At 42.3% G+C, this 27876-nt stretch overlaps 1 protein-coding gene across 1 annotated transcript; it reads left to right on the top strand.

The window, feature by feature from the left end:
* Positions 1–827: 827 nt before the first annotated feature.
* Slc25a16 (solute carrier family 25 member 16) lies at positions 828–26948 on the top strand. Its single transcript, XM_042696386.1, has 9 exons — positions 828–1058; positions 4607–4699; positions 6093–6226; positions 8538–8601; positions 11555–11676; positions 11919–11985; positions 20528–20690; positions 24313–24381; positions 26723–26948. Exons 1-9 carry the CDS (start codon positions 938–940, stop codon positions 26877–26879), a joined length of 990 nt encoding a protein of 329 aa, XP_042552320.1. The 5' UTR covers positions 828–937; the 3' UTR covers positions 26880–26948.
* The last annotated feature ends 928 nt before the right edge of the window (positions 26949–27876 follow it).

The following is a 27876-nucleotide window of genomic DNA, read 5'->3' as shown; positions in this document are numbered from 1 at the left end:
AATTTTTTTTTTGGTCGGTCGTGGGGCTTGAACTCTGGGCCTGGGCGCTGTCCCTCAGCATTTCAGCTCAAGGCTAGTGCTCTACCACTTGAGCTACAGTGCCACTTCCGGTTTTCTGGTGGTTTATTGGAGATAGGAGTCTCACAGTCTTTCCTGCCCGGGATGGCTTTGAACCGCGATCCTCAGATCTCAGCCTCCTGAGTAGCTAGGATTACAGGCGTGAGCCACCAGCACCTGGCTGTTACTGGAAATTTTACACAGCTAATTAACCCTGTATCTGGTATGAGAAGAATTTAAGAAATGTAAAAGTGATATAAAAGTCTAATGGGAAGGAAACATTTGAAATTGACCCATTTCTAGGGTTAGTGTGTGTGTGTGCTGGTACCAGGGTTTGAACCCAGAACCTCATGCTCAAGGCTGTCACATTATCACTTGAGCCACACTTGCACCTCTGGTTTTGTACTGGTTAAGTGAAGGTAAGAGTCTATAGAATTTGTCAATCGGGCTGGTTCTGAACCGCGATCCTCAGATCTCAGCCTCCAGAGTCGTTGGGGTTATAGGCGAAAGCCACGGGCACCTCCAAGCGGCAGTAGGTGTCGAAGGGACTGGAGAAACCTTATCCCTCCCCAGCCTGATCAAAAAGGCGCCAAAGTGCAAAGCCCGCAGCGGGCCTGGAGGGCCTGGCCCCGCCCACACAGCCCTGCCCCCTTACGTCACCAGCACGAGGTTGAGGCGCCTGGGCGCCGCCCCCTTCTGCTTCTGGCCCCGCCTCCTCGGGCCGGCCCCTGACGTCATCATCCCGCGCGACAGCGTCCGAGTCACTTGGCCCCGCCCGCGCGGCGGCCGGCCCCAGTGTCAATGCCCGCACCAGCCATGGCCCCGGCCTGTGGTTTGTAAGTTGTCATCCGAAGCTCCCTCCCGACGTGGGCAGGTCCTGATGGCTGCAGCAGCGGCCCTGGCAGCGGCCGACTCTCCGCCCGCGGTGCCGCCGGCAGCCGGGGCTGGAGGGCCCACTGCTCGCCGAGACTTCTACTGGCTTCGCTCTTTCGTGGCTGGAGGTGGGTGTCTGCAGGCGGCACCCGGCGCTGCTGGGTGGCGTGATCCCCGGCGGGCTCGGTGCCGGCGGGTGCCAGCGGCTGCCAGCGGCCCCGATGATGTCTTCTACTGGACTTGCTTCTCTGCCCTGCTGGCTCCTTAGTGTTTTCTACTGTACCCGACTGGTGGTGACAGTCAGGTCCCGGGGAGTTGGGCCTTGGGCCCCGGGGGAGCGGCTGGGGACGGGCTAGAACTGAACCAGGAGGCATCTGTTTTGCCGGGATGGAAGAAGGGGGTTCTTTACGTGATACACTTTCTTTAATAAAGAACGAGGGTGATTGAGTGTAGTGTTGCATGTTGCTCAAAGGGTGACAAGTGGTGGTTAGCTTTCCAAAAATACTGGGAATTGTGTAAAACTATCTGCAACCAAAACTGGTTCCAAGGCGCTCTAAAAACGATGCCAGAGCTACTTGAAAAGGCCTATTGTTGTGACTGTGAAGCCAAAAGGTTCACTTTGTTTCAACGAAATTTCCTCTTGTTTTTTGTTTTGGTAGGTCGTGGGACTTGAACTCTTGGGCCTGGGCGCTGTACCTGAGCTCTTCAGCTCAAGGCTAGCCCTCTACCATTTGATCCACAGCGCCACTTCCGGTTTTTGATGATTATTTGGAGATAAGAGTCTCACAGCCTTTCCTGCCTGGGCTGGCTTTGAACCCTAATTCTCAGATCTCAGCTTTCTAAGTAGCTAGGATTACAGGCGTGAGCCACCTGTGCCTGGCTTCTCTTGAGTTCTTATAAACAAATGTTTTCATCTCTGTCCTTCTATGGTTGTTTCTCTAGGTTGTCATCACTTAATTACAAAAGGCTAGGAACAAAAAATATTTGTAGTTTGAGGACTTGTTGAAAGATAGTATCTGAAAAATATAGCAGTATTAAGAATTTAATTTGCCGGGCGCTGGTGGCTCACGCCTGTAATCCTAGCTACTCAGGAGGCTGAGATCTGAGGATCGCGGTTTAAAGCCAGCCTGGGCAGGAGAGACCGTGAGACTCCTATCTCCAATAAACCACCAGAAAACCGGAAGTGGCGCTGTAGCTCAAGTGGTAGAGCGCTCGCCTTGAGCTGAAGAGCTCAGGTACAGCGCCACTTCCGGCTCTTTTCTTTTTGCTTATGTGGTGCTGAGGAATCGAACCCAGGGCATCAGGCATGCAAGGCAAGCGCTCTACCACTGAGCCACCTTCCCAGCCCTCTTTGAGACTCTTATCTCCAGCTAACCACCAGAAAACCAGAAATGGCACTGTGGCTCAAGTGGTAGAGTGCTTGCCTTGAGCTGAAGAGCTGAGGGACAGAGGTCAGGCCCAGAGTTCAAGTCCCATGATGGACAAAACAAACTAAAAAAGTATATTCAATTATTAACAATGGAGGCTTTGAGTGCCAGCTCTACCTGCTTTTATACACAAGAGAACAAAACCGGGCACTTTACCCTTGCTGTATTTCCTCCTGAATGAGGCACTATGGGGAATAAAGAAAATAAACAAAAAGAGAAAGTAACTTTATCATATATTTGAAGGTGATGAATGCAAAGGAGACTGAGGCAGGAAATAAAGAAGTGGAAAGTATGCAGTGTCAGCTAGGATGGTTGTGGTTAGTCTTTATCATTGAGAGACTATGACTCAGTTAACTTCTGAGTGTTTTGGGGTGGGAGGGGCAGGGAGACGGGGTCTTTCTGTGTAGGCTTCAGATTCCAAGTGTGGATTACAGGCAGGTGTCTTCATACACCCACTTCCTCTACTTTGGGTTTGGGGTCTTGTTATCTTGCTCAGGCTGTTATCAAAGAACTGTCAGTTCTTCAGCTTCTGTGTAGCTGAGACTGCTGGCACACAGCTTCACACTAGACTGAGGAGATTAAAGGAATTAGGAAGTATAGCAAGTTCATATCTAAAGAAGGAGAAGCTGAAGCAAAGGTTACGTAGCCAGAGGGGGCCTAGTCTATTGAAATAGTTGCTTCAAGGACTAAGGCTGAAGATAGGTGATGTTTTTTTAGGGAAGGAAGTTAGGCAAATGATAAGAGGCAAAAAGTAAGGGCTGGCAAAAAAAAAAAAAAAAAAAGTAAGGACTGGTAAAGAGTTCTAAGACTTGGAGTGAAGTGGAGAACAATTGTAGAGTTTCAGAAGCAAAGACATGATATGACAGGGCTGCTTGCTTGTGTTGGTCCTGGGCTTTCACTCAGGCTGTGGGGCTGTGCCCCTGAGCTTTTTTGCCCAAGGCTAGAGCTCTAGTCACTTGAGCCACAGCTCCACTTTTGGATTTTTGATGATTAATTGGAGGTAAAAGTCCCTTGGACTTCTAACCCATATCCTCAGATCTCAGCTTCTTGTATATCTAGGATTACGGGTGTTAGCCACCATCTCCTGTTTTTTTTTTTTATATTTAAATGGTTGTACAAAGGGATAAAAAACTGCTTTCATTATATGGTTAATGTATACAGTTGTACATGACTAACAAGACAATACAGCATAATATAAAATCATGCATAGCCATATTTGTAGTTTAGCTTCAGTTTTGATAGTCAGGGTTGTTATTTCCATTAGTTCAGATAGGAAAATTCTAGTATGGAAACTTATGTATGGATCGTATTCAAACATTAAGTAAAGCCCATGGAAGCACTTTGCTCTGCTTTTACCCACATCTGTGGCCAGCAGTATGTGTTATGGGCCAAATACATATTTACTGAATGCATAAATGAATGAAGAATTTTGTGGTTAAAAGTTGATTGTTTCGGAGCTGGAAAGGTGGCTCAGTGGTAGAGCGCTTGCTTTGCATGCCTGAGGCCCTGGGTTCGATTCCTCAGCACCACATAAGCAAAAAGAAAAAAGCCGGAAGTGGCGCTGTGGCTCAAGTGGTAGAGTGCTAGCCTTGAGCTGAAGAGCTGAGGGACAGCGCCCAGGCCCAGAGTTCAGGCCCCACGACTGGACCCAAAAAAAAAAAAAAAAAGTTGATTGTTTCAAGTGAAAATGTCATCCAGAATAAAAGGTGGTCATTTCAAACAGTTCTGCAAATAGTATCTTGGGTTCTATCTCCACGTATTAGCAAAATTACTTGTGTTCATCAGGCAATAGGGACTGCTTTGTTCTCCTAGGATTTTTTTTTTTTTGTCAGTCCTGGGGCTTGAACTCTGGGCCTGGGTGCTGTCCCTCAGCTCTTCAACTCAAGGTGAGCACTCTGCTGCTTGAGCCACAGCGCTACTTCTGGTTTTCTAGTGGTTTATTGGAGATAAGAGTCTCACCAATTTTCCTGCCCAGGCTGGCTTTGAGCCGTGATCCTCAGATCTCAGCCTCCAGAGTAGCTAGGATTATAGGCGTGAGCCACCAGTGCCTGGCTTCTCCTAGAATTTTTTAAGTCTGACATGCTCAATTATAAAATTACAGGGAACGGGAGCCAGTTGTCCAAATATCTCTGATATGGGGCAATTCCACCCAAAGAGGCCAAGTTAAAGATTGGCGTATTTACTGACTAAAGAAATTATCTCCCTCAATGAAATGCTGTTTCTTTCTGACCTTCTAAACATTTTTTAAGGTATTGCTGGATGCTGTGCCAAAACAACTGTTGCTCCTTTGGACCGAGTAAAAGTTTTATTGCAAGCTCACAATCACCATTACAAACATTTAGGTGAGTTAATAGATGTTAAAAATAAGCATGAATGTAAAAAATATTCATCTACTTCCTTAGTTTTCAGTTGTGAAATGTAGATAGGGCACGAAAAGGAACAAAATTTGGAGCTAAAATTTGTGTGTGTATGTGCTAGTCTTGGGGCTTGAACTGAGGGCCCTAGAAGCTGTGGTACACTTTTTTGCTCAAAGCTAAGTGCCTACCACTTGAGCCAGCTCCACTTCTGGCTTTTTTTGGTGGTCAGTTGGAGATAAGAGTCTTGTGGACTTTGCTGTCAGGGCTGGCTTTGAATTGAATTTTCTGGTCTCAGACTCCTGAGTAATTAAGATTACAGGTGTGAGCCACCAGTAAGTATTTGGCTCAGAGTGCGTGCGTGCATGCGTGTGTGTGTGTGTGTGTGTGTGTGTGCGCGTGCGTGTGTGTGTGTGTGTGTGTGTGTGTGTGTGGCTCAGAGTGTGTGTGTGTGTGTGTGTGTGTGTGTATTTGCCAATCCTGGGGCTTGAACTCAGGGCCTGGGGCACTGTCCCTGAGCTTCTTTTGCTCAAGGCTAGTATTTTACCACTTGAGCCACAATGCCACTTCCAGCTTTTTCTGTTTATGTGGTACTAAGGGATGGAACCCAGGTCTTCAGGTATGCTAGGCAAGCACTCTACCACTGAGCCACATTCCCAGCCCTAGAATTAAATTTTGAAAGAAATTCCTTCCTTCCTTCCTTCCTTCCTTCCTTCCTTCCTTCCTTCCTTCCTTCCTTCCTTCCTTCCTTCCTTCCTTCCTTCCTTCCTTCCTTCCTTCCTTATATTTATTTATTTAGTGCCTGTACTGGGGCACAAAATAAAGGAAGGAGCTGAGCACAAAACAAACAAATAACAAATCAGTATTCTGTAGCACTATTCTGTAGCTGTTTTACTCAAAGGCTGGCACTCTACTTGAGCTATACCTCCTCTTCTGGCTTTTTGTTTTGTGCCCATCCTTGGGCTTGAACTCAGGTCCAGGTCTTGGGTGCTGTCCCTGAGCTTTTTTGCTCAGGGTTAGCACTCTACCACTTGAGTCACACTCCACTTTGGCTTTAGGTTTTGGTGGTTAATTGGAGATAAGGATTTCATGAAATTTCCTGCTTGGGGTTTGAACCTCAGTCCTCAGATCTCAGCCTCATGCGTAGCTAAGATTACTGGGGTGAGCCATTCATACCTTGCAATGCTTATTTTTATAGTTTAGATAGAAGATGTATTTTAAATAAATTTAGCTGATACATAATTACTGTGTGATTCCTCAAACAAAATTAAATCATGGGTGATAGCCTAGTAGTCTATATCAGTGATTGTCATGTAATTGTAATTTAGATATTCTTCTTGGCTTTAATAGTATTTTTCTTCTAAAACCTTTGTTAAAACAGGAGTACTCTCAACATTGCGTGCTGTTCCCCAAAAAGAAGGATACCTTGGATTGTATAAAGGAAATGGTGCAATGATGATTCGAATTTTTCCCTACGGTGCAATCCAGTTTATGGCATTTGAGCAGTATAAAACGGTAGTTGAATTATCTTCTTTTCTCTTTAGTGTCCTTGAATATTATGCTTGCTAACAGGTATTTGCTTTTTTTTTTTAACTTTTTCTTTTCTTGAGTCGGTACCTTGCTATGTAGCTGAGACTGACCTTAAACTCAGAAATCTTTCTCCTTAAACTCTTGAGCACTGGGATTACAGTTGTGTACCGTCATGCTCATTCTTTTTCCTTCTTTTAAATTTTTTTCAGTCAGTGCTGGGGATTGAATCCAGGACCTCAAGCATGCTAGATAAAGGTTCTATCACTTAGATGCCAAGCCTGATCCCATGATCCTCGCCCTGGATTTCCTTTCTTTCTTCCTTCCTTTTTTAATTTTTTTTTTTTTTTTTTTTGGTGCCACTCTAAGGGCGTGAACTCAGGGACTGGGATCTGTCCCTGAGTCCTTTATATTCAAGGCTAGCATTCTACCTCTTTGAGCCACAGTGCCACTTCTGGTTTTCTGGTGGTTATTTGGGCTGGCTTTGAACCTCAGTCCTTAGATCTCAGACTCCTGAGTAACTAGGATTACAGGTGTGAGTTAGTTAATAGATGCTAAAGTTAAGCATAAATGTAAAAAACATCCATCTACTTCTTTAGTTTTCAATTATGAAATGTAGTGGAAATAGAACATGAATGAGGCCCTGGGTTCTATTCCTCAGCACCATATAAGCAGAAAAATCCGGAAGTGGCACTGTGGCTCAGTGGTAGAGTGCTAGCCTTGAGTGCCCAGGCCCACAGTTCAGGCCCCAGGACCAAAAAAAAAAAAAAGCATGAAGAACACAGCTATGGAGACTGTATCTCCTGATACACTGCCCACCTTTTTATTTTTTTTTTGTTTTTTGTTTTTTGGGTCCGGTTGTGGGGCCTGAACTCTGGGCCTGAGCACTGTCCCTCAGCTCTTCAGCTCAAGGCTAGCACTCTACCATTTGAGCCACAGCACCACTTCCGGCTTTTTTCTTTTTGCTTATGTGGTGCTGAGGAATCGAACCCAGGGCCTCAGGCATGCAAGGCAAGCGCTCTACCACTGAGCCCCCTTCCCAGCCCTGCCCAACTTTTTATAATTGTGCTTTTTCTACTCTTGTTACTTGTGTTTAACTCTTTAACTAATTCTATAATTTTTTTTTTTGTTGTTGTTAGTCCTGAGGCTACAGGGCTTGGGCACTCTCCCTGAGCGCTCTTGCTCAAGGCTAGCACTTTACCAGTTGAACCACAGTGCCACTTCTTGTGTTTTTTTTTTTGTTGTTGTTGGCTGTGGGCCTTGAACTCTGGGCCTGGGCGCTGTCCTTCAGTAATTCAGCTCAAGGCGAGCCACCACTTGAGCCACAGAGCCACTTTGGTTTTCTGGTAGTTAATTGGAGATAAGAGTCTCATGGACTTTCCTGCTTGGGATGGCTTTGAACCATGATCCTCAGATCTCAGCCTCCTGAGTAGCTAGGATTACAGGTGTGAGTCACCAGCACCTGGCTTATTGTTTTATTAAGAAGTTGTACAGAGGGGCTGGGAAGGTGGCTCAGTGGTAGAGCGCTTGCCTTGCAAGCCTGAGGCCCTGGGTTCGAGTCCTCAGCACCACATAAGCAAAAAAGAAAAAAAAAAAGCCGGAAGTGGCGCTGTGGCTCAAGTGGTAGAGCGCTAGCCTTGAGCTGAAGAGCTGAGGGACAGCGCCCAGGCCCAGAGTTCAGGCCCCACAACTGGACCCAAAAAAAAAAAAAAAAAAGTTGTACAGAGTGGTTACAATTCCATGAATCCGTTAATGAGTACAGTTCTTGGACAATGTCATCCCTTCCTTTGCTTTCCCCCTGTTTCTTCTTCCTGCCCACAGTTGCATAGTTAATTTTCTACGTATTTAACTGATTCTGTTATTATTATTATTTTATTATTGTGCCAGACCTGGGGCTTGAACTCAGGGCCCAGGTGCTGTCCTTGAGCTTTTCTTGCTCAAGGCTAGTGCTCTGCTGTGTGAGCCCCAGCTCCATTTCCAGCTTTTTGGTGGTTAATTCGTGGTAATTGTCTCACAGACTCTCCAGCCCAGGCTGGCTTTGACCCACGATCCTACAATCTCAGCTTCCTAAGTGGCTAGGATTATAGGCATGAGCCATCAGCATTTGGCCTAAATTCTGTAATTAAAAAAAAGAGTCACTATTTGACAATGAAATGGGCAGCAGGTAAAACCACATGTTGTTCTGGCATATTCTGGCTTACCTAGTATTCACAAAGCACTGAGTTTGATCTCCAGCACTGCAAAAAACAAAAATAACCCAAACTATTGTGTCATTTAACAACGTATTTTTGGTTTCTAGTTAATTACCACCAAGTTGGGAGTTTCTGGTCATGTTCACAGATTAATGGCTGGATCCATGGCAGGTAAGAGTAGTATGTATATTTTCTTTTCTTTTATTTTTTTTGTTGGTCATGGGGCTTGAACTCTGGGCTTGGGCGCTGTCCCTCAGCTCTTCAGCTCAAGGTGAGCGCTCTACCACTTGAGCTACAGCACCACTTCTGGTTTTCTAGTGGTTTATTGGAGATAGGAGTCTCACGGTCTTTCGTGCCTGGGCTGGCTTTGAACCGAGATCCTCAGATCTCAGCCTCCTGAGTAGCTAGGATTATAGGCGTGAGCCACTGGCACCTGGCTTGTATATTTTATATTTGAGAACTTCTTTTTCTTTTTTTTTTTTTTTTTTCTTATGTGGTACTGAGGAACTGAACCCAGGGCCTCAGGCATGCAAGGCAAGCGCTCTACCACTGAGCCACCTTCCCAGCCCCGAGAATTTATTTTTCTGTTACTATAATTTGGTTTAAAAACATGTGAGATTGATTTATCTTTCTACACTCAGTTATAAATAATATTCAATCTAAAAAAGGGTATTTTACAGAACTTACAACTCTGTGGAAAAACTTGTTATCCGTTTGACAGTCCTATTTCTGAAAATTTATCTTTTTATTTTTTTCTTTTGGGCCACTATGGGGTTTGAATTCAGGGCCTTGCATTCTTGCTTAGCTTTTGCCTTAAAGGTTGATACTTTGCCACTTGCGTAACACTTTCACGACCAGCTTTTTGCTGATTATTAGAGATAAGAATCTTTTGGATTTATCTATCAACTGACTTGGAACATTGATCTCTAAATCTCAGCCTCCTGAATAGTTAGGATTACACACGTGAGCTGGCCGTTCCCAGCTCAAAACCTTTCCCTTTGAAAAGTAGTAAAGATAGCTGGGGGCTGGGGGCTCACACCTGTAATCCTAGCTTCTCAGGAGGCTGAGATCTGAAATTGAGGTTCAAAGGCAACCTGGGCAGGAAAGTCCATGAGACTCGTTTTTTTCCCCCAGTCCTGGGGCTTGAACTCAGGGCCTGGGCACTGTCCTTGAGACTTTGTGTGCTCAAGGCAAGCACTCTACCACTTGAGCCCCTGTGCTACTTCTGGCTTTTTCTGGTTATGTGGTACTGAGGAATCGAACCTAGGATGTGATGCATGCTAGGTAAGCACTCTACTACTAAGCCACATTTCTAGCCCCCAGGAGACTCTTATCTCCAATTAAGCATCAAAAAATTGGAAGTTGCACTGTGGCTCAAAGTGGTAGGTGCTAGCCTTGAGCAAAAGAGCTCAGGGACTGTGCCCAAGCTCTGAGTTCAAGCCCCACAAAAAACCAAAAAAAAAAAAAAGTCGGAAAGATGAGATAGAATGATGAATGAATTACATAGTGAAGACTTCATATTATTTCCTTTTCATAACATCATTATTGAATTGAAAGTTCTCTTAAATTGCATTTCATTTAAAAACAACACAATGGTTTCAGAACTTCAATTATAATTTTTTTTCTTTCCTTATATCAATCATGGGGCTTGAACTTAGGGCCTGGGCACTATCCCTGAACTCTTTTGCTAAAGCTAGTACTCTACCACTGAGCTACAACTCCACATCAGGTTGGGGGGATAACTGTAATCCTAGCTACTACTCAAGAAGCTGAAATTCGAGGATTGCTGTTCAAAGCCAGCCTGGGCAGGAAATTCCCTGAGACTCTTATCTCCAATTAACCATGAGAAAACTGGAAGTAGTGCTGTGGCTAAAGTGGTAGAGTGCTTGGATTGAGCTGGAGAGCCCAGGGACAGTGCCCAGGCCCGGAGTTAGGATTACAGGCATGAACCACCGTTGCCCAGCAAATAGATTAACTAGATTTTAAGATTCACAAGGGTATAGTGAGAATCTTTGCCATATATTCCAAGATGTAAGGTTAACATTCAAATTATTAAGCTTCTTTCAGGAATACGAAAACAACCAGACTTGGTAATTTATGTGTATGTGTGTGTGTGTGTGAGACAGTACTGGGCTTGAACTCATAGCCAAGGTGCTCTCATTAGCTGTTTGCTCAAGAGTGGTGCTCTACCATTTGAGCCATATCTCCTCTTCTGGATATTTGGTGGTTAATTGGTGATAAGCATCTCACAGATTTTCCTCTCTGAGAATAGAATAGTTAGAGTAGATAGAATTGCAAGTATAAACGGACTGGTAAGTGGCTTTTTAAAAATCTTTTTTTTTTGGTCATGGGGCCTGAACTCTGGGCCTGGGCACTGTTCCTCAGCTCTTCATCTCAAGGCTAGCACTCTATCACTTGAGCCACAGTGCCACTTCCAGCTTTTTCTGCTTGTGTGGTGCTGAGAAATCGAACCCAGGGCCTCATGCATGCAAGGCAAGCACTCTACTACTGAGCCACCTTCTCAGCCCCTAAGTCTTTTCTTTTTTTTAATGAATTTGTTTTTCAGAACTCATAATAGATTGAAACTGTACTGTTTTGTTGCTAACCATATAACTTCACAAGAAGAACTTGAAGATTTACAAACTGACTCTTATTAGATTGTTTTCCTGCTGACATATAATTGAATCATTAATGCCATTTTTGATATGAAATTAGTTTATTTGTGCCGTGGCTTGAATCTATGGCCTTATGCTTTTACTGTTTTTTTTTTTTTTTTTTGCTCAGAGCTACCATTCTACTCTTGGAGCCACAGCTATGTCTCTGGCTTTTTTTTTTTTTTTTTTGGTGGTTAATTGGAGATAAGAGTCTCTCGTGCTACTTTTCTGCCCTGGCTGTCTTTGAAATGCCGTCAATCCTCAGATCTCAGCCTCCTGAGCAGCTAGGATTATAGACATGAGCATTAGCTCATGTCTATAATGCCCAGTTCATTGAGATTACATCAACCCAATAATACTGAGAGCATTATTAGTGATAAAGAGGATGCACACACACATACACATATACAATATATATATGTACAAACTAAGTCAAAAGTTTATCCATTCAGATTTCTCCTGTGTTTCAGGTATGACTGCTGTTGTCTGTACTTATCCTCTTGACATGGTTAGAGTACGTCTAGCATTCCAGGTGAAAGGGGAACACACTTATACAGGAATCATTCATGCATTCAAGACAATTTACGCCAAGGTATTTCATCTTATCTTTCTCATTTGTTTCATGCCCTTTTGTATTTATTTTGAATGATGTCTAGATTTTTTTATTTGCAATTATTGATGATGATGGTTATGATGATGATGAAAGGTAATATTTGTGGTTCAAGTGGAGTCCTATAGTAATGTCTGTCTCCGTTGTATCACGTGCTTTCCTTCTGAGCTATTTATCATAGTGAGCACAATGTAGTCTCACTTCTCATTTTCCCTCACTCAAAGGAAGGTGGTGTCCGAGGATTTTACAGAGGCCTGATACCTACTATCTTAGGAATGGCTCCATATGCAGGTATGTAACAATCTGACTGAGTCCCAGTTTGTGTTTAAATTATGTCACCAGTTGTTGTGCGAGTGATAAACTGAAAAGATGCTATCTGAAAAATCCGTTTACTTAAAAAAGTAATGTCAATACAATTATGACCCATTTATATCCATACAATCCTGTAGTACGATGTATGAATTGTTCATGTATAATAAATCAAAATGTATTTTTATATCATTTTCTTAATATCTGAGCCAGCTATAGTTTTGTTAATGAATATATTAGAGTGATTATTAAGGGCTCCACTTTTCGTTTCTGCTGCTTGTTGTTTTGGTTTTATTTTTATTTTTGGTTTGTGGGTTTTGTTTTTGTTGTTGTTGTTGTTTTTGAAACAAGGTCTCATGTAGTCCAGGCTAGCCTTAACCAAATCCTTTTGCTGTAGTCTCTCACATCAAGGAATTATAGGCCAGTACCATTATGTACAGTTTAAAGAACATGTCAGAGGTGGGCACTGTGGCTCACATTATAAGCTGAGCTACTCAGGAGGCTATCTAAGAATTGAGGTTGGATACAAGCCCTGATAGGAAAGTCCATGAGATGCTTTATATCTAATTAACCATCAAAAAGCTGGAAGCAGGGGCTGAGAAGGTGGCTCAGTGGTTAAAGCACTTGCCTTGCATGCCTGAGGCCCTGGGTTCAATTCCTCAGCACCACATAAGCAAAAAGAAAAAAGCCGGAAGTGGCGCTGTGGCTCAAGTGGTAGAGCGCTAGCCTTGAGCTGAAGAGCTGAGGGACAGTGCCCAGGCCCAGAGTTCAGGCCCCATGACCGGACCCAAAAAAAAAAAAAAGCTGGAAGCGGAGCTATGGCTCAAATGGTAGAGCAGCCTTGAGTACAAAAACTCAAGGACAGTGCCTGCCCAAGTACTGGCATATGCACACATACACACAAAAAGAAATGGGAAAGTGTCAGTTAAAAGAAAGGATTTGAGATAGCACAGTAGTATTGCCTGTAGTCCTAGCTTCTTGGGAAGATTAAAGAAGAGGACTCTCTTTTTTTTTTTTGGGTCTGATGTGGGGCCTGAACCAACAAAAAAAAGGGGGGGGGGAGGGGCCTGGGAATGTGTCTTAGTGGTAGAGCGCTTGCCTAGCATGCATGAATGAAGCCCTGGGTTCCATTCCTTACTACCACATAATCAGGAAAAGCTGGAAGTGGTGCTGTGGCTCATATTTATCTGATTGTGGGGCTTGAACTTAGGGCCTGAGCAGTGACCCTGAGCTTTTTCATTTAAGGCTAGTTCTCTACCACTTTGATCCACAGCTCCACTTCTGATTTTCTGGTGGTTAATTGGAGAAAAGAGTCTCATGGATTTTTGCCCTAGCTGGTTTTGAACTGTGATCCTGAGATTCCCAGCCTCCTGAGTAACTAGGATTACAGGCATGAGCTACCAATGCTCAGCTTCTTTTTTAATGTATTTTTATTTCCTTTTCTTTTTTCTGCCAGGCCAGGGGTTTGAACTTGGGCCTGGGTGCTATCCCTGACTTTTTGTGCTCAAGGCTAGAGCTCTACCACTTGAGCCACAGCTCTACTTCTGACTTGGTATTGGTTATTGGAGATAAGAGTCTCATGAACTTCCCTTCCTGCACTGGCTTCAAAACTCAATCCTCAGATCCGGCCTCCTGTGTAGCTAGGATTACAAGCACGTGGCCTCTTTTTTTTTTCTTCACCAGGGTTTGAACACAGGGCCTAGTGCTTGTGAGGCATATAGTCTACCACTGAACCATTGAGCAACACCTGTTTCTGTTCTTGGTGTCAGTACCTGGGCTTGAACTCAGCACCATTTTGCTCTCCTTTGGCTTTTTCACTCATAGCTAGTTCTCTGCAGCTTGAGCTATCCTTCCAGTTTAGCATTTTTGCTAGTTAAATGGAGATAGTCTCACAGACTTTTCTTCCCAGACTTGCTTTTAACCATGATATTCTAGGTCTCAGCCTCCTAAGTAGCTGGTATTACAGGTGTGAGCCACTGGCTCCTGACTGACTCACTGGTTATTTATTTATTTTTTCCTTGAGAAATTTATTTTTATTTTGAGGAGTCTTGGAAAGCATTTTTTAAAACTCCAAATACATTCGTACACATCAGAAATGTAAACAGACTCATGATGTAGTTGAATAGAACCTGATACTGAAATGATAGACTTGTGTGTCTCAAAGTTTTTTTTTAAATTTCTTTATTGAGATTAAGTGATTACATAAACTTAAAATATTGTGGGACCTAACTGCTGGTTATTTATTTATTTATTTTTGGGTCCGGTTGTGGGGCCTGAACTCTGGGCATGGGTGCTGTCCGCCAGCTCTTCAGCTCAAGGCTAGCACTCTACCACTTGAGCCACAGCGCCACTTCCGGCTTTTTTCTTTTTGCTTATGTGTTGCTGAGGAATCAAACCCAGGGCCTCATGGATGCATGGCAAGCACTCTACCACTGAGCCACCTTCCCAGCCCCATAACTGGTTATTTTTGAGATAAGGTCTTGCTTCTTGCCTAGGCATGGGCTTGATTTGCCATCCATCTACTTTAGAATATCTGTTGTTGCTGAGATTACAGATATTTGCCACCATGTCCACGCTTCTGCTTCATCATGGAACCCTGATTTTCCCAATATCAATCTCTCACATAGTTAAGGATGACATGCATGTCACTGCACCCAAGTATGAGTTGAGAATGGCTCTAAGAGACTTTTCTGCACAGACTGGCTTTGGACCTTGATCCTAGGTTCACAGCTTCCTATATAGGTAGGATTATAGTCATGAGCCATTATGCTAGCATTTTTCTTTTCTCTCTCCCTCCTTCCTTCCCTCCCTTCCTCTCCTCTTCCCTTCAAGATAGGATCTCACTGTATAACCCAGGTGGTTCAAGCTTATGATCTTGTCTCAGCCTTCCAAGTATTAAGATTACAAATGTGCACAACCACATCCACCTGTATATTTCCTGTGAATTACTTCCATATATATATATTTAGCCTCCTTTCCTTTCCTTCCTTCCTTCTTTCCTTCCTTCTTATTTCTTCCTTCCTTCCTTCCTTCCTTCCTTTCTTCCTTTGTCAATCATGGGGCTTGAACTCTGGGCCTGGGCTCTGTCCCTGAGCTCTTCAGCTAAAGCTAGCGCTCTACCACGTAAGCCACAGGGCCACTTCTGGTTTTCTGGTGGTTAATTGGAGATAAGAATCTCACAGGTTTTCCTGCCTTGGCTGGCTTTGAACTGTGATCCTCAGATCTCAGCCTCCTGAGTAGCTAGGATTACAGGTGTGAGCCACCAGTGCAGTGCGCAGCTTGTATATTTGATTGTGTGTGTATGTGTGTGCTCACACCAGTTCTGGGGCTTGATCTCACGTTCTTGGTGCTTCTCTGAGCTTTTATTGCTGAAGGCACTATACCACTTGAGGCACAGCTCCACTAATAGCATTTGGGTGATTAATTGGAGATAAGAGTCACACATATTTTCCTTCCCAGGCTTTGAATAGTGATCCTCAGATTTCAGACTTTGAGTGGTTAGGATTACAGGCATGAGCTACATATATAGCTATATGTGGTTTTTTGTGTTTGACTTCTTTCACTGTGCATGTTTTCAAGGGTTCTCATGTTGCAGAGTATATCAGTACTTCAGTCAAGTTTATGGACAGCATTCCATTGTGTGGACATGCTGGGCTGTTACCCATTCACCGGTTGACAGGTGTTTTGGCCTTTTGGCTACTGTGAATAAAACTGTTATGAACATTCATGTATAAGATTTTGTATGGATATGTGTTTTCATTTGTCTCAAGTAGATGCTTAACTTGTCTAACGTTCCAAAAAGATTGCCACATCCTTTTCATAATGGCTGTGTCATTTTAAATTCTCACTAGCTGAAGGGGAATTCTAGTTTTGCCACATCTTTGCTAACACTTGTTATTGTCTGACTTGTGGTTTTAACCATCCTACTAGGCATCAACTATCTTGTAGTTTTAGAGTTTTTTCCTTTTCTGATTTTTTTTTTTTTTTGGTCAGTCATAGGGCTTGAACTCGGCCTGGGCACTCTCCCTAAGATCTTTATCTTTAGCTCAACGCAAGGACTCTACCACCTGAGCCACAGCACCACTTCTGGTTTTCTGGTGGTTAACTGGTGATAAGATGAAGTAGACTGCAGAGTCTCAGGGAATTTCCTTGCTGGGTTGGCTTTGAACTGTGATCCTCAGATCTCAGCCTCCTGAGTAGCTAGGACTACAGGTGTGAGCCCCTGGTATCTGGCTCCTTTTCTTTCTTTCTTTCTTTTTTTTTTTGGTCAGTGGTGGGGCTTGAACTCTGGATTTGGGCACTGTCCCTATGCTCTTCAGCTCAAGGCTAGTGCTTCTACCACTTGAACCACAGTGCCACTTCCGGTTTTCTAGTGGTCTATTGTAGATAAGAGTCTCACAGACTTTCCTGCCTGGGCTGGCTTTGAACCAAGATCCTCATATCTCAGCCTCCTGAGTAGCTAGAATTACAGGCGTGAGCCACTGGCGCCCGGCTTCTTTCTTGGTTTTTTTTTTTTTTTTTTTTGGTCGGTCATGGGGCTTGAACTCTAGGCCTGGGCACTGTTCCTCAGCTCTTCAGCTCAAGGTGAGTGCTCTCCCACTTGAGCCACAGCGCCACTTCCAGTTTTCTGAGTGGTTTATTGGAGATAAGAGTCTCGTGGAGGGCTGGGAAGGTGGCTCAGTGGTAGAGAGCTTGATTTGCATGCATGAGGCCCTGGGTTTGATTCCTCAGCACCACATAAGCAGAAAAAGCCAGTCAGGACACTGTGGCTCAAGTGGTAGAGCACTAGCCTTGAGCTTAAGAGCTGAGGACAGTGCCCAGGCCCAGAGTTCATGCCTACAACCGACAAAAAAAAAAGTCTAATGGAGTTTCCTGTCCAGGCTGGCTTTGAACTTTGATCCTCAAGTAGCTAGGATTACAGGTGTGAGCCACCAGTGCCCGGCTTCCTTTTCTACTTTTTAAAATTTTTTTGGTTGGTCATGGAGCTTGAACTCAGGGCCTGGGTGCTGTTCCTAAGCTTTTTCACCTAAGGCTAGCACTGTATAACTTTTTTTTTTTTTTTTTTGGTCAGTCGTGGGTCTTGAACTCAGCCTGGGCGCTGTCCCTAAGCTATTCAGCTCAAGGCAAGTGCTCTACCATTTGAGTCACAGCGCCACTTCTGGTTTTCTAGTAGTTTACTGGAGATAAGAGTCTCACAGACTTTCCTGCCCTGCTGACTTTGAACTGCAATCCTCAGATTTCAGCCCCTTGAGTAGCTAAGATTACAGGCATGAGCCACTGGTGCCCTGCCTTGACTGATGCTTTTTTTTTTTTGGTCGGTCATGGGGCTTGAACTCTGGGCTTGGGCGCTGTCTCTGTGCTCTTCAGCTCAAGGCGAGTGCTGTACCGCTTGAGCCACAGAGCTACTTCCAGTTTTCTAGTGGTTTATTGGAGATAAGAGTCTCACAGACTTTCCTTCCTGGGCTGGCTTTGAAGGGTGATCCTTGTATCTCTGCCTCCTGAGTAGCTAGGATTACAGGTATGAGCCACCTGGCGCCCAGCTGACTGATGCGTTTAATTAATTAATTCTAATGTTTGCTGTAGTTTTATAATATATAATGTATTAGTTTGAAGGATGTAGGGTTGTTTTTTTTTTCAGTGCTATGTTTGAATCCAGGACCTCACATGTACTATGAAAGTACTTTATCCCTGAACTACATCTCAAATCTTGATAAATATTTGAGCCTTGATTTCTTTTCCTGGGCTGGGGATGTAGCCGAGTGAGAAGCATTTGCCTAGCATGTGTGAGCACCACCAAGGAACAGAAAGGGAAGTAAAAAAGGCTAGGGGCTGGGAAGGTGGCTCAGTGGTAGAGTGCTTGCCTTGCATGCACGAGGCCCTGGGTTCAATTCCTCAGCACCACATAAGCAGAAAAAGCCAGAGGTGGCGCTGTGGTTCAAGTGGTAGATCACTTGCCTTGAGCTGAAGAGCTGAGCAACAGTAACCAGGCCCAGAGTTCAGGCCCCACGACCTACAAAAAAACAACAACAACAAAACAAAACAAAAAAGGAGGATATGACTTGGTGATGGATTTTATTAAATACCTTCTTCTCCATGTACTAAAAATGATCATTCATATAGTATTCTCCACATTGACAGATATTCTAATATTAAATGACTTTTGAATCAACCCAAACTGAGTGTGATAGAATATTTTTAGAGTTTTAGAAAACTTACTCCCTTATTATACAGCCTGTGTGGTAATAACCTCTTCAGTGAACTGACATGGAACCACAGTCCTCCACTTAGGCTCCAAGTAACTAGGATTACAAGTACTTGGCCCTCTGGACAAATCTCTATAAAATGATCTGTTATTTGTTTCTTGGGGCTGGGAGTATAGCTCTTTGGTTAAGCCTGTGCTTATGGGACACTTTTTAATCTCCAGAACCAATGAAAAACAACAACAAAAAGCCCCTTCCTGTTGTTGTTGTTGTTTTTTTTTTTTTTTGGGTCCGGTCGTAGGGCCTGAACTCTGGGCCTGGGCTCTGTTCCTCAGCTCTTCAGCTCAAGGCTAGCGCTCTACCACTTGAGCCACAGTGCCACTTCCGGCTTTTTTCTTTTTGTTTATGTGGTGCTGAGGAATCGAACCCAGGGCCTCATGCATGTAAGGCAAGCACTCTATCACTGAGCACCTTACCAGCCCCCCCTTCTGTTTTTTAAAATAGTTTTTATTGTGGGAGAATTTTTTTTTTTTTTTGCTAGTCTTGGGGCTTGAACTCAGGGCCTGGGCACTATTCCTGAGCTTCTTTTGCTCAAGTCTAGCATTCTACCACTGGAGCCACAGCACCACTTCTGGTTTTCTAGTGGTTTATTGGAGATAAGAGTTTCACAGCTTTTCTTGCCCAGACTAGCTTTGAACCATGATCCTCAGGTCTCAGCCTCCTGAGTAGCTAGGTTTATAGGCATGAGCCACTGATGCCCAGCTTCTTTTATAATTTTGAAATTGACCTTTTTTGTGTTAGTTAAAAAAATTTTTTTTGGTGCTAGTACTGGGGTTCGAAGTCATCACTTTGACATGTCCCTTAGCTTTTTCACTCAGTGCTGGTGTAGTATTATCTGAGCCACACCTCTACTTTTCACTTTTTAGTGGTTAGCTGGTTATAAAAGTCACATGGATTTTCCTGCCAACGGGTAATTTTCAGTCTAGATCTTCAGATCCCTTCAGATTTGAGCTCTTCAGGATTACAGGCATGAGGCCCTACTGGTGCTCAGAGAGTTTTATTTATTTATTTATTTTTGACAAAAGTTTTTCCTTAATTTCATATTTTTTTCGTTCTTTCTGTAGTTATTCCCCTTTTTTCTTTGTCTTTCTTTGTTTTAGCTATGTTTTTTTAAAAAAACAGGGTATTTTTAGGTTGCCTAGGCTGGCCTTGAACTTGTAGTCCAGGCTGGCTTCAAACTTGGAGTCCTCCTACCTCTGTCTGCTGAGTCCTGGAATTACAGGCATATACAACTATACCCGGCTTTCAGTTTAGTAAATATCAAGATTGGCTGAATAATGCTTAGAATATTTTAATTCAGTTCTTGTGTGTGTATATGTGCCAGTTCTGGGACTTGAACTCAGGGCCTCACACTCTCATTCTGCCTTTTCCTTCATGGTTGGCGCTCCATCAATTGAGCCATACCTCCAGTTCTGTTGTTGTTGTTGTTGTTGTTTTTTCTGGTTAATTGGAAGTAAGAGTCTCTCAGATTTTCTGCCTGGGCTTGGCTTTGAATGTCAATCCTCAGATCTCAGTTTCTTGAGTAGCTAGGATAATAAACATGAGCCACTGGTGCCCAGCTTTACATTCAATTTTTTATTTTTTATCAATTTATGACTTACTAGAAAGTTATATAACTGTTTTGTAAGCATTAACTTCATTCTGTGTTTTTAGATTCTCTGAGTTTTGTGAGCCAATATAAACATTTCTGTCATGTTCCTAATTCTTTGGAGACAAATATTTATACTACACTGAGTTAAAACAGAAATGCAGGTCTGGGAATGAGGCTGAGTGGAAGTGTGCTTGTCTAACGTGTATGAGGCCCTGAGTTAGATCCTTAGCACTGCAAAAATAGAAAAATAAGAACAAAATAATGCTGCCTTGTCACTAATGATTTTTTTTGCTTGTCTTAAAAATTTCATCATCATTGTTATTCTGTTACTATATTTACTTGTAATTATTAATCACAAATTTAACTTTTACTCATGAAACCTTGAATACCTTTCAATTCTAGTCAAATGTAGTGTGGCATTATGTTCACTAATGTGCACAATATATTAGTGTGTGAAAACCATTGCTATTGTTTTTATAGGTGCGATTTCTTTGACTTTAAGTACTTATAAACATTCATTAAATTTGTGTTTGTGTGTTTGGTTGAGCCAAACATCAGAAGTTAGGAAATGCATTGTTATTTCCTGGAGTTACTTGGTTATTATGTAGAAAGCTGCCTTTTCACAGCTCATGTTTTGTTAAGCATCATGGCGAATTTATATTTTGTTTTTCAGGTGTTTCATTTTTTACTTTTGGTACCCTAAAGAGTGTTGGGCTTTCCCATGCTCCTACCCTTCTTGGCAAACCTTCTTCAGACAATCCTAATGTCTTAGTTTTGAAAACTCACATAAACTTACTTTGTGGTGGTGTTGCTGGAGCAATAGCACAGACAATATCGTAAGTTTCCTCATCAATCTAATTCAATCAAATTAGTTTCCCCGGGGCTGGGGGCAATGGTAGAGTGCTTGCCCAGCAAGGGGGAGGCTCTAGATTCATAAAATTATGAGTACGCATTCTTCAGTTTTAGCATTGGTTCATCATTTTATTTCTACCAGATTAATAAAAAACAGAACCCCTTGTACATATGAGTATTCGTTTTTATAAATATTAAGACTTTTTCCATATTTACCTTCACATGAGCATATTATGGATACTTACATGTCAAGCTTATCATACTGTTACATGTCCAGTTACATTAACTTTCATGTCAAGTTGATCTACCCCAATTCCTATAGATTCATTTAAAAGAAAGAAGAATCGCTTAATGTAATTTTCCTCCAATTTTTTCTTATGAAGTTGCCTATGGGAAGTTTCAGAAGTTAGAGCTGTTTATTGCGTGTATATATGCGTATCAGGAGATGCAGCTTGTCTAGCATTAAAGTTTCAGAGGCCTACCTTATGCCAGGCAGTATATGAGGCATTGTAAAGTCACTGAAGGACACAGTTGCTGCCTCAATAAGCCTTATGTTTTTATTAAGACTGCAGCCATACCGTCTAACTGAGGCTGAGTAAGTAGCATATAGTGGAAATATTGATAAAGGTATTATTGTGTTAAAATACCAAAAGAGCTTGAGTAGAATCAAATAAAAAGAGGTCACAGTCCTAAAAGACAAGAACTTTTGGGAAACAGGAATAAGGAAAGCTGGATTGAGAAGGAATATCCTGAACAGCACAAAGATACAAGGAAGTAATAGTATCACAAAGACTGAAAAAAAAGTGAATAAAAGAATATCCAATGGAAAAGAAGAGATAAGTAAGGAAGCAAAGGTATGGTGTTTATTTTTGCTTGGCTGGGGAACTTATTTCATTTACAGAGACATGATCATCCCAGTTTTCTGATTCTCTGCTTGGATTATTGCTTCTTTTCTTCCACTAACTCCCTACTTAGATCCTGAAAATCCTTAAACTGCATTTTCTCCTTCTTCTTTCCTTAAACTGTGTTCTACCATACATAGACTTATAAATGTCATAGCTCCCTTCTCAGTTCTTTCCCCCATTTTTCATTTGTTTTACTTCCTTGGCCCTTAAAACCCTTCCCTTCCCTTTCTAGGTATTTTAATGATTTCTGTCTTCCTTTAACTACCTCTGCTTATCTGTGTGGATTTTAAAAAACCTCTTTTATGTAGTTTATGTAGGCCTCAAACCTGATCTTCCTGCCCTAACTTCTTGAATGCTAGGATGATAGATGTGTACCACCTTGCTCAGCTTCTGTGTGTGTGTGTGTGTGTGTGTGTGTGTGTGTGTGTGTGTGTGTGTGTGTGTGTGTGTGTGTGTGTGTGTGTGTGTGTGTGTGTGTGTGTGTGTGTGTGTGTGTGTGTGTGTGTGTGTGTACTGATATAGGGATTGAATTCAAGGCCTTGCACTCTTGTTTGACTCTCTTGCTCTCAACTGATACTCTACCACTTGAGCCAAACCTCTAGTGAAACATTTGGTAGTTAGTTAGACATAGTCTTGCAGACTTTTCTGTACCAGGATGACTTAAAACATTGGTATTGAGATCTCAGACTTCTGGTCCTTTTTTGTTGTTTTGTACTGGAGTTTGAACTCAGGCCCTTTGCTTTCTAGGCATGTGCTATGTACATCCCTTGAGTCAGGCCTCCAGCCCTTGTGTGAATTTTTTTTGTCGGTGTTGGGCTTAAACTCTGGACCTGGGTTCCTGAGCTCTTCAGCTCAGGTTGAACACTCTGCCACTTGAGCCACAGCACCACTTTTGGTTTTCTGGTGGTTAATTGGAGAGTTGAGTCCCACGGACTTTCCTGCCTGGGCTGGCTTTGAACCATGATCCTCAGATCTTAAGTAGCTCGTAAGTAGCTAGGATTACAAGCATGAGCCACCAGCACCCAGCCCTGTGTGAATTTTCAAAGGCCACTTTGTCCTGTTGACATAAATATCTTATTTCCATAATTTCACTAATTACCTCAGTGCAAATAACTAGTTCTATTTACCCCTATTACATCTCTGGCAATTTTTTTGATGTTTCTACTTGGTATTTTGCCATTGTTTCAAATTTATAATTCAAATCTTGCCTTCTTGGGGATGAGAGTATAGCTCAATGGCAGAGTGCTTGTCCAGCATGCACAAGGCCTGAGCTCCCAGCAATGCAGTATGAAACAAAATCCAAACCAAATGTTCTTATTTTCATCTTTATAAAAACCTTTAACTTTTCTAGTTATTGATAACTATCAATCTAGTAGTCCTGATGATTTGAAATAATTTTTCACATTGTATGTATCTATAAACAGTTACCAGATCTTGTGACTTTGGGAGTGGGGTGCAGTATTAGAGTTTGAACTCAGAGCCTTGTGCTATCAGCAAGTTTTCTAACAATTGAGCTACTCCACTAAATCTTGTCACTTTACTTCAGGACACTGTACAAACTGCTGTTTCTTTCCCCTGTTATTTCCCCATTTCTGGTTTTTGTCATCTTGCTTTCTCATGTTCTTTCTTTTCTAGTAATCAATTTCTTCCACCTACATACAGTTTGATGTGTGTGTATGTGTGTGTCACAGTATGAGGACTTGAACTTATTTTTCATTCAAGGCTAGCTCTCAACCATTTGAGCTACACCTCCACTTCCAGCTTTTTCGTTGGTTAACTGGATATAAAAGTCTTATAGTTTAGTCTGCTTGTGGGGGTTTGAACTACACTCTTCAGATTTCAGCCTCCTGAGTAGCTAGAATTATATGAGCTAATCAGTGCCTGGCTCCTACCTACATCTTTTATAAACAGCAACTCAATCCCTCACTTGATGTTTTTCTTTCCCATTAAGAAACTATTCCTGGGGATGCAGTTGAAATACTTGGGAGCTTCAGTGAGTTGTAGCTTATCTCCTCCATTGTTTAGTCAATATATATTTATATAATATCACTATATAAAGGATTTCATCATATCAATTTTGTGTATATTGTATATATCTTTAAAGCAGATTACTTTTTCATTCAGGCATTGCAATAATTTTTCTCTGCCCTTGAAATATAATACCTGTATCATTAATTCTGGTCCCTATGGAAGTTTTGCATTGATTTGGTGTATTGGAGGGGACTTGTTGAAAATTCCTAAGGTAGTAGTTCTCAACTGAGAATGAAGTTGACTATAGTGGACATGTATTAATTCCAGAGGCAATTCTGGTTTTTAAAACTGGGGGGAATGCTACTGGTATCTAGTGTTCAGAGGCCAAGGATGGAGTAAACATCCTGCTGTACACAGGACAGAATAAGCCAAAATGTCAGAAGTGCCAAAAGTGGATAAACCAAAACTGTATTTAAAGTTACAGCAATGGAAAGCACCTAGTTTGTTTCTTCAGGAAGTGCCATAATTTGGAGTTGAGAAATCAGTAGAACTTGATATTGTAGTGGGAGAGAAGAATCCTGTAGAGGACTCTAATAAAATTGAGTTCTTCATGTGTGTATAGGAAATAGGAATATATTATTTCCTAGTGTAGATGGGGCTTTCCATTCAATTGTTGTTGGATAGAAAATGAAAAATTATTTTAGTCTTCAAGCTTGTTTTCTTCTTTTAGCTACCCATTTGATGTAACTCGTCGGCGAATGCAACTAGGAGCTGTTCTTCCAGAATTTGAAAAGTGCCTGTAAGTTCTCCAAATATCATCATTCATTTTCTTTAGGAAATGTGATGTTTAAAGCTAGCAGGAAGAAGGAACTCAGGTCTCACCAATAGTCTGTACCTTTCATTAAAAAATAACAGCAACAATAGCAACATTTTACACTGAGGTAACTACTTTATGGGGTCTCACTCAGGCCCTAATCTCTTATTGAAATTTTTAGAATAGATCTGTTAAATAGAAATTAAACTACATGTTTAATTTAAATTTTCTGGTAGCCTTTTTTTTTTTTCTTTTAAATGCCAGTCTTAGGGCTTGAACTCAGGGCCTCGCCCTTTCCTGAGCTTCTTTGTTTAGAGTTAGTGCTGTGCCACTTGGCTTTATTTATTTATTTATTTATTTATAGTGGCTAATTGGAGATGAGTCTCATACTTTCCTGCAGAGCTGGTTTTGAACTGTGACCATCAGATCTCAGCCTTCTACATAGTTAGGATTACAGGTGTGAAAGCATTAATAAGACAGAAGTAATTCTGGGTGCTGGTGGCTCACACCTGTAATTCTAGATACTTAGTAGGCTGAGATCTGAGGATCCTGATTTGAAGCCAGCCTAAACAAATTAATTGGAGAAATTCCTATCTCCAATTAACCATAAAAAAGCTGGAACTAGGGGCTGGGAAGGTGGGTCAGTGGTAGAGCGCTTGCCTTGCATGCCTGAGGCCCTGAGTTCGATTCCTCAGCACCACATAAGCAAAAAGAAAAAAGCCAGAAGTGGCGCTGTGGCTCAAGTGGTAGAGTGCTAGCCTTGAGCTGAAGAGCTGAGGGACAGCACCCAGGCCCAGAGTTCAAGCCCCACGACCGGACCCAAAAAAAAAAAAAAAAAAAGCTGGAACTAGGGCTGGGAATGTGGCGTAGTTGTAGAGTGCTTTCCTACCATGCATGAAGCCCTCAGTACCCTCGATTCCTCAGTACCACATAATCAAAATGTAGGAAGTGGTGCTGTGGCTCAAGTGGTAGAGTGCTAGCCTTGAGCAAAAAAAGCTCAGGGACAGTGCTCAGGCCCTGAGTTCAAGCCTCAGGACTCGCAAAAAAAAAAAAAAAAAGCTGGAAGTAGTGTGGCTCAGATGGTAGAGCCACCAGGCTTCAGCAAAAAGCCAACCTAGAGATGAGGCCCTGTGTTCAAGCTCTAACTCCAGCACTAACTTTTTTTTTTTGGTCTAGCCTAGTGTTTCTAAAATATTATGACTTCAGAGTTCAATATTATTCACCCTTGAAATATTGAAGTCCAGGGAGTATTTTATACTCACAGCACATTTCAGTTTGTTTTTAGAGGTACTGGGTTTTGAACCCAGGTCTTTGTTCTTGAAAGCTAGGCACATATCAGTTTGGACTGCCACATGTGGCTAGTTGCTGCCATTATCAGATAGCTCTAGACTTTCTTAGTAATCTATAGAAATTTAGCAGCATTTTGTGTGTGTGCTTTGTTCATTCAAAATACTATTTTGAAAATTTCATCCAGATTCCCTATTGAGAGGGGACTATGACAAAGTATAGGATGTTGATCTGTAAGGAAAAGAAACAACTCTGAAATGGTCTTCATTTGTTAAATCTAAAAGATAGTCCCTTAAGCTTAGTGTTACAACAACCATGGAATAGTGCTATCAGAAAACATTATGGACAAAATTTTTAGAGGAAGTATATTATGAGCCCCAAATGTCTGTATTTGCTTGGAACAATTTGCTGTTTCATTGTGTGTTTTTTTTGTTTTGTTTTGTTTTGTTTTTGTCAATCATGGGACTTGAACTCTGGGCCTGGGCACTGTTCCTCAGCTCTTCAGCTCAAGGCTAGCACTCTACCACTTGAGCCACCGCGCCACTTCTGGTTTTTTTCTGCTTATGTGGTGCTGAAGAATCGAACCCAAGGCCTCATGCATGCAAGGCAAGCGCTCTACCACTGAGCCACCTTCCCAGCCCTCATTGTGATTTTTTAGCTTGTTGTAATACCTATCTTCCAAAACCTTTTCAAGATGGTATTATAGCATCTTTCAAAAATACTGCAATGGAGCTGAGTGTTGGTGGCTCATGCCTGTAATCCTAGTTACTTAGGGGCTGAGATCTGAGGATCACCGTTCCAAGTCTGCCAGGGCAGGAAAGTTCGTGGGACTCTTCAGTAAACCACCAGAAAACCAAAAGTGGTGCTGTGGCTCAAGTGGTAGAATGGTAGCCTTGAGCTGAATTGCTGAGGGGCAGTGTCCAGGCCCAGAGCTCAAGCCCCATGACTGACAAAAAGAAAAAAAAATACTGCCTTGGATCCTGAAATTGTCTTTTCCTGACCGGCCTAGTGATGCTATCATTTAAACTTTGTCTTTCAGTACCATGCGGGAGACTATGAAGTACGTCTATGGACACCATGGAATTCGAAAAGGATTGTACCGTGGCTTATCTCTTAACTACATCCGCTGTATTCCCTCTCAAGCAGTGGCTTTTACGACATATGAACTTATGAAACAGTTTTTTCACCTCAACTAAAAAAAAAAAAAAAAAGGCAAGAAAGGCTGTAAGACTCTTATCTCCAATTAATCACCAGAAAACCAGAAGTGGCGCTATGGCTCAAAATAGTAGAGTGCTAGCCTTGAGCAAAAAGAACTCAGGGATAGCACCCATGCCCCCAAGTTCAAGCCCCACAACCCAAAAGAAAAAAAAAATCATGGTTTGTGGTTTCTTTTCCTCAATAACCTCCCAGATGGCAAAATAAAAACAAAGTATAAAAATAATTGTGGGGTAGCATTACTTGTAGAGGAATATCAACCCTACCCTAGGAACCGTGATATTTGGTATTTAGTACTTGTTTTTGTTTGATTTTCTTTGTTTGTTTGTTTGCTTGCTTGCTTGTCTTTTGAGATCACAAAGTCTTCAGATACAGTCCAGGCTGGACTAGTACTCTTGATCCTCTTGCTTGAGCTTCCTAAATCCTGGGATTACAGTTGTCCTCCACCATGCCTAGCATTACTTTTTTTTCTTTTTAAATACGAACATATAAAGTGTGTTTGTAACATATGTTTTTTTGTTTTTGTTTTTTTTTTATTATTGATTATGGGGCTTGAACTCTGGGCCTGAGCACTGTCCCTCAGCTCTTCAGCTCAAAGCAAGCGCTCTATCACTTGAGCTACAGCACCACTTCTGGTTTTCTGGTGGTTTATTGGAGATAAGAGTCTCTTGGACTTTCCTGCCTGGGCTGGCTTTGAACCTCAATCCTCAGATCTCAGCCTCTGAGTAGGTAGGATTATAGGCATGAGCCACTGGCGCCCGGCTCGTAACATATGTTTTAATGTAAAACATTATGCCTTTTAACACTGAAAATAAGTCTTACGCTAATGCTGGCTAGTTAGGTTACTTGAAACTGTCTTAAAGTTTTATTTAGAACCAGAAGGTATTTTATAATGAGGTTGCTATTAGGGCTGGTGATGTGGCTTAGTGGTAGAGTTCTTGCTGAGCATGCACAGGCCCTGGGTTTAATTCCTTGGTA

This window comes from Dipodomys spectabilis, unplaced genomic scaffold (genome assembly GCF_019054845.1).
Source record: "Dipodomys spectabilis isolate Male_0828 unplaced genomic scaffold, ASM1905484v1 ptg000207l, whole genome shotgun sequence".
Classification (NCBI taxonomy): domain Eukaryota; kingdom Metazoa; phylum Chordata; class Mammalia; order Rodentia; family Heteromyidae; genus Dipodomys; species Dipodomys spectabilis.
This window is presented reverse-complemented; position numbering and strand designations above follow the sequence as displayed.

What these genes read in the sequence shown, in the direction of transcription:
- Slc25a16 (XM_042696386.1), top strand. Translation starts at nt 938, where the DNA reads ATGGCTGCAGCAGCGGCCCTGGCAGCGGCCGACTCTCCGCCCGCGGTG. An exon ending in CATTTGAGCAGTATAAAACG is followed by an intron (nt 6,227 to 8,537) that starts GTAGTTGAATTA and finishes TTTGGTTTCTAG; the next exon opens with TTAATTACCACCAAGTTGGG. An exon ending in CCAGAATTTGAAAAGTGCCT is followed by an intron (nt 24,382 to 26,722) that starts GTAAGTTCTCCA and finishes TTTGTCTTTCAG; the next exon opens with TACCATGCGGGAGACTATGA.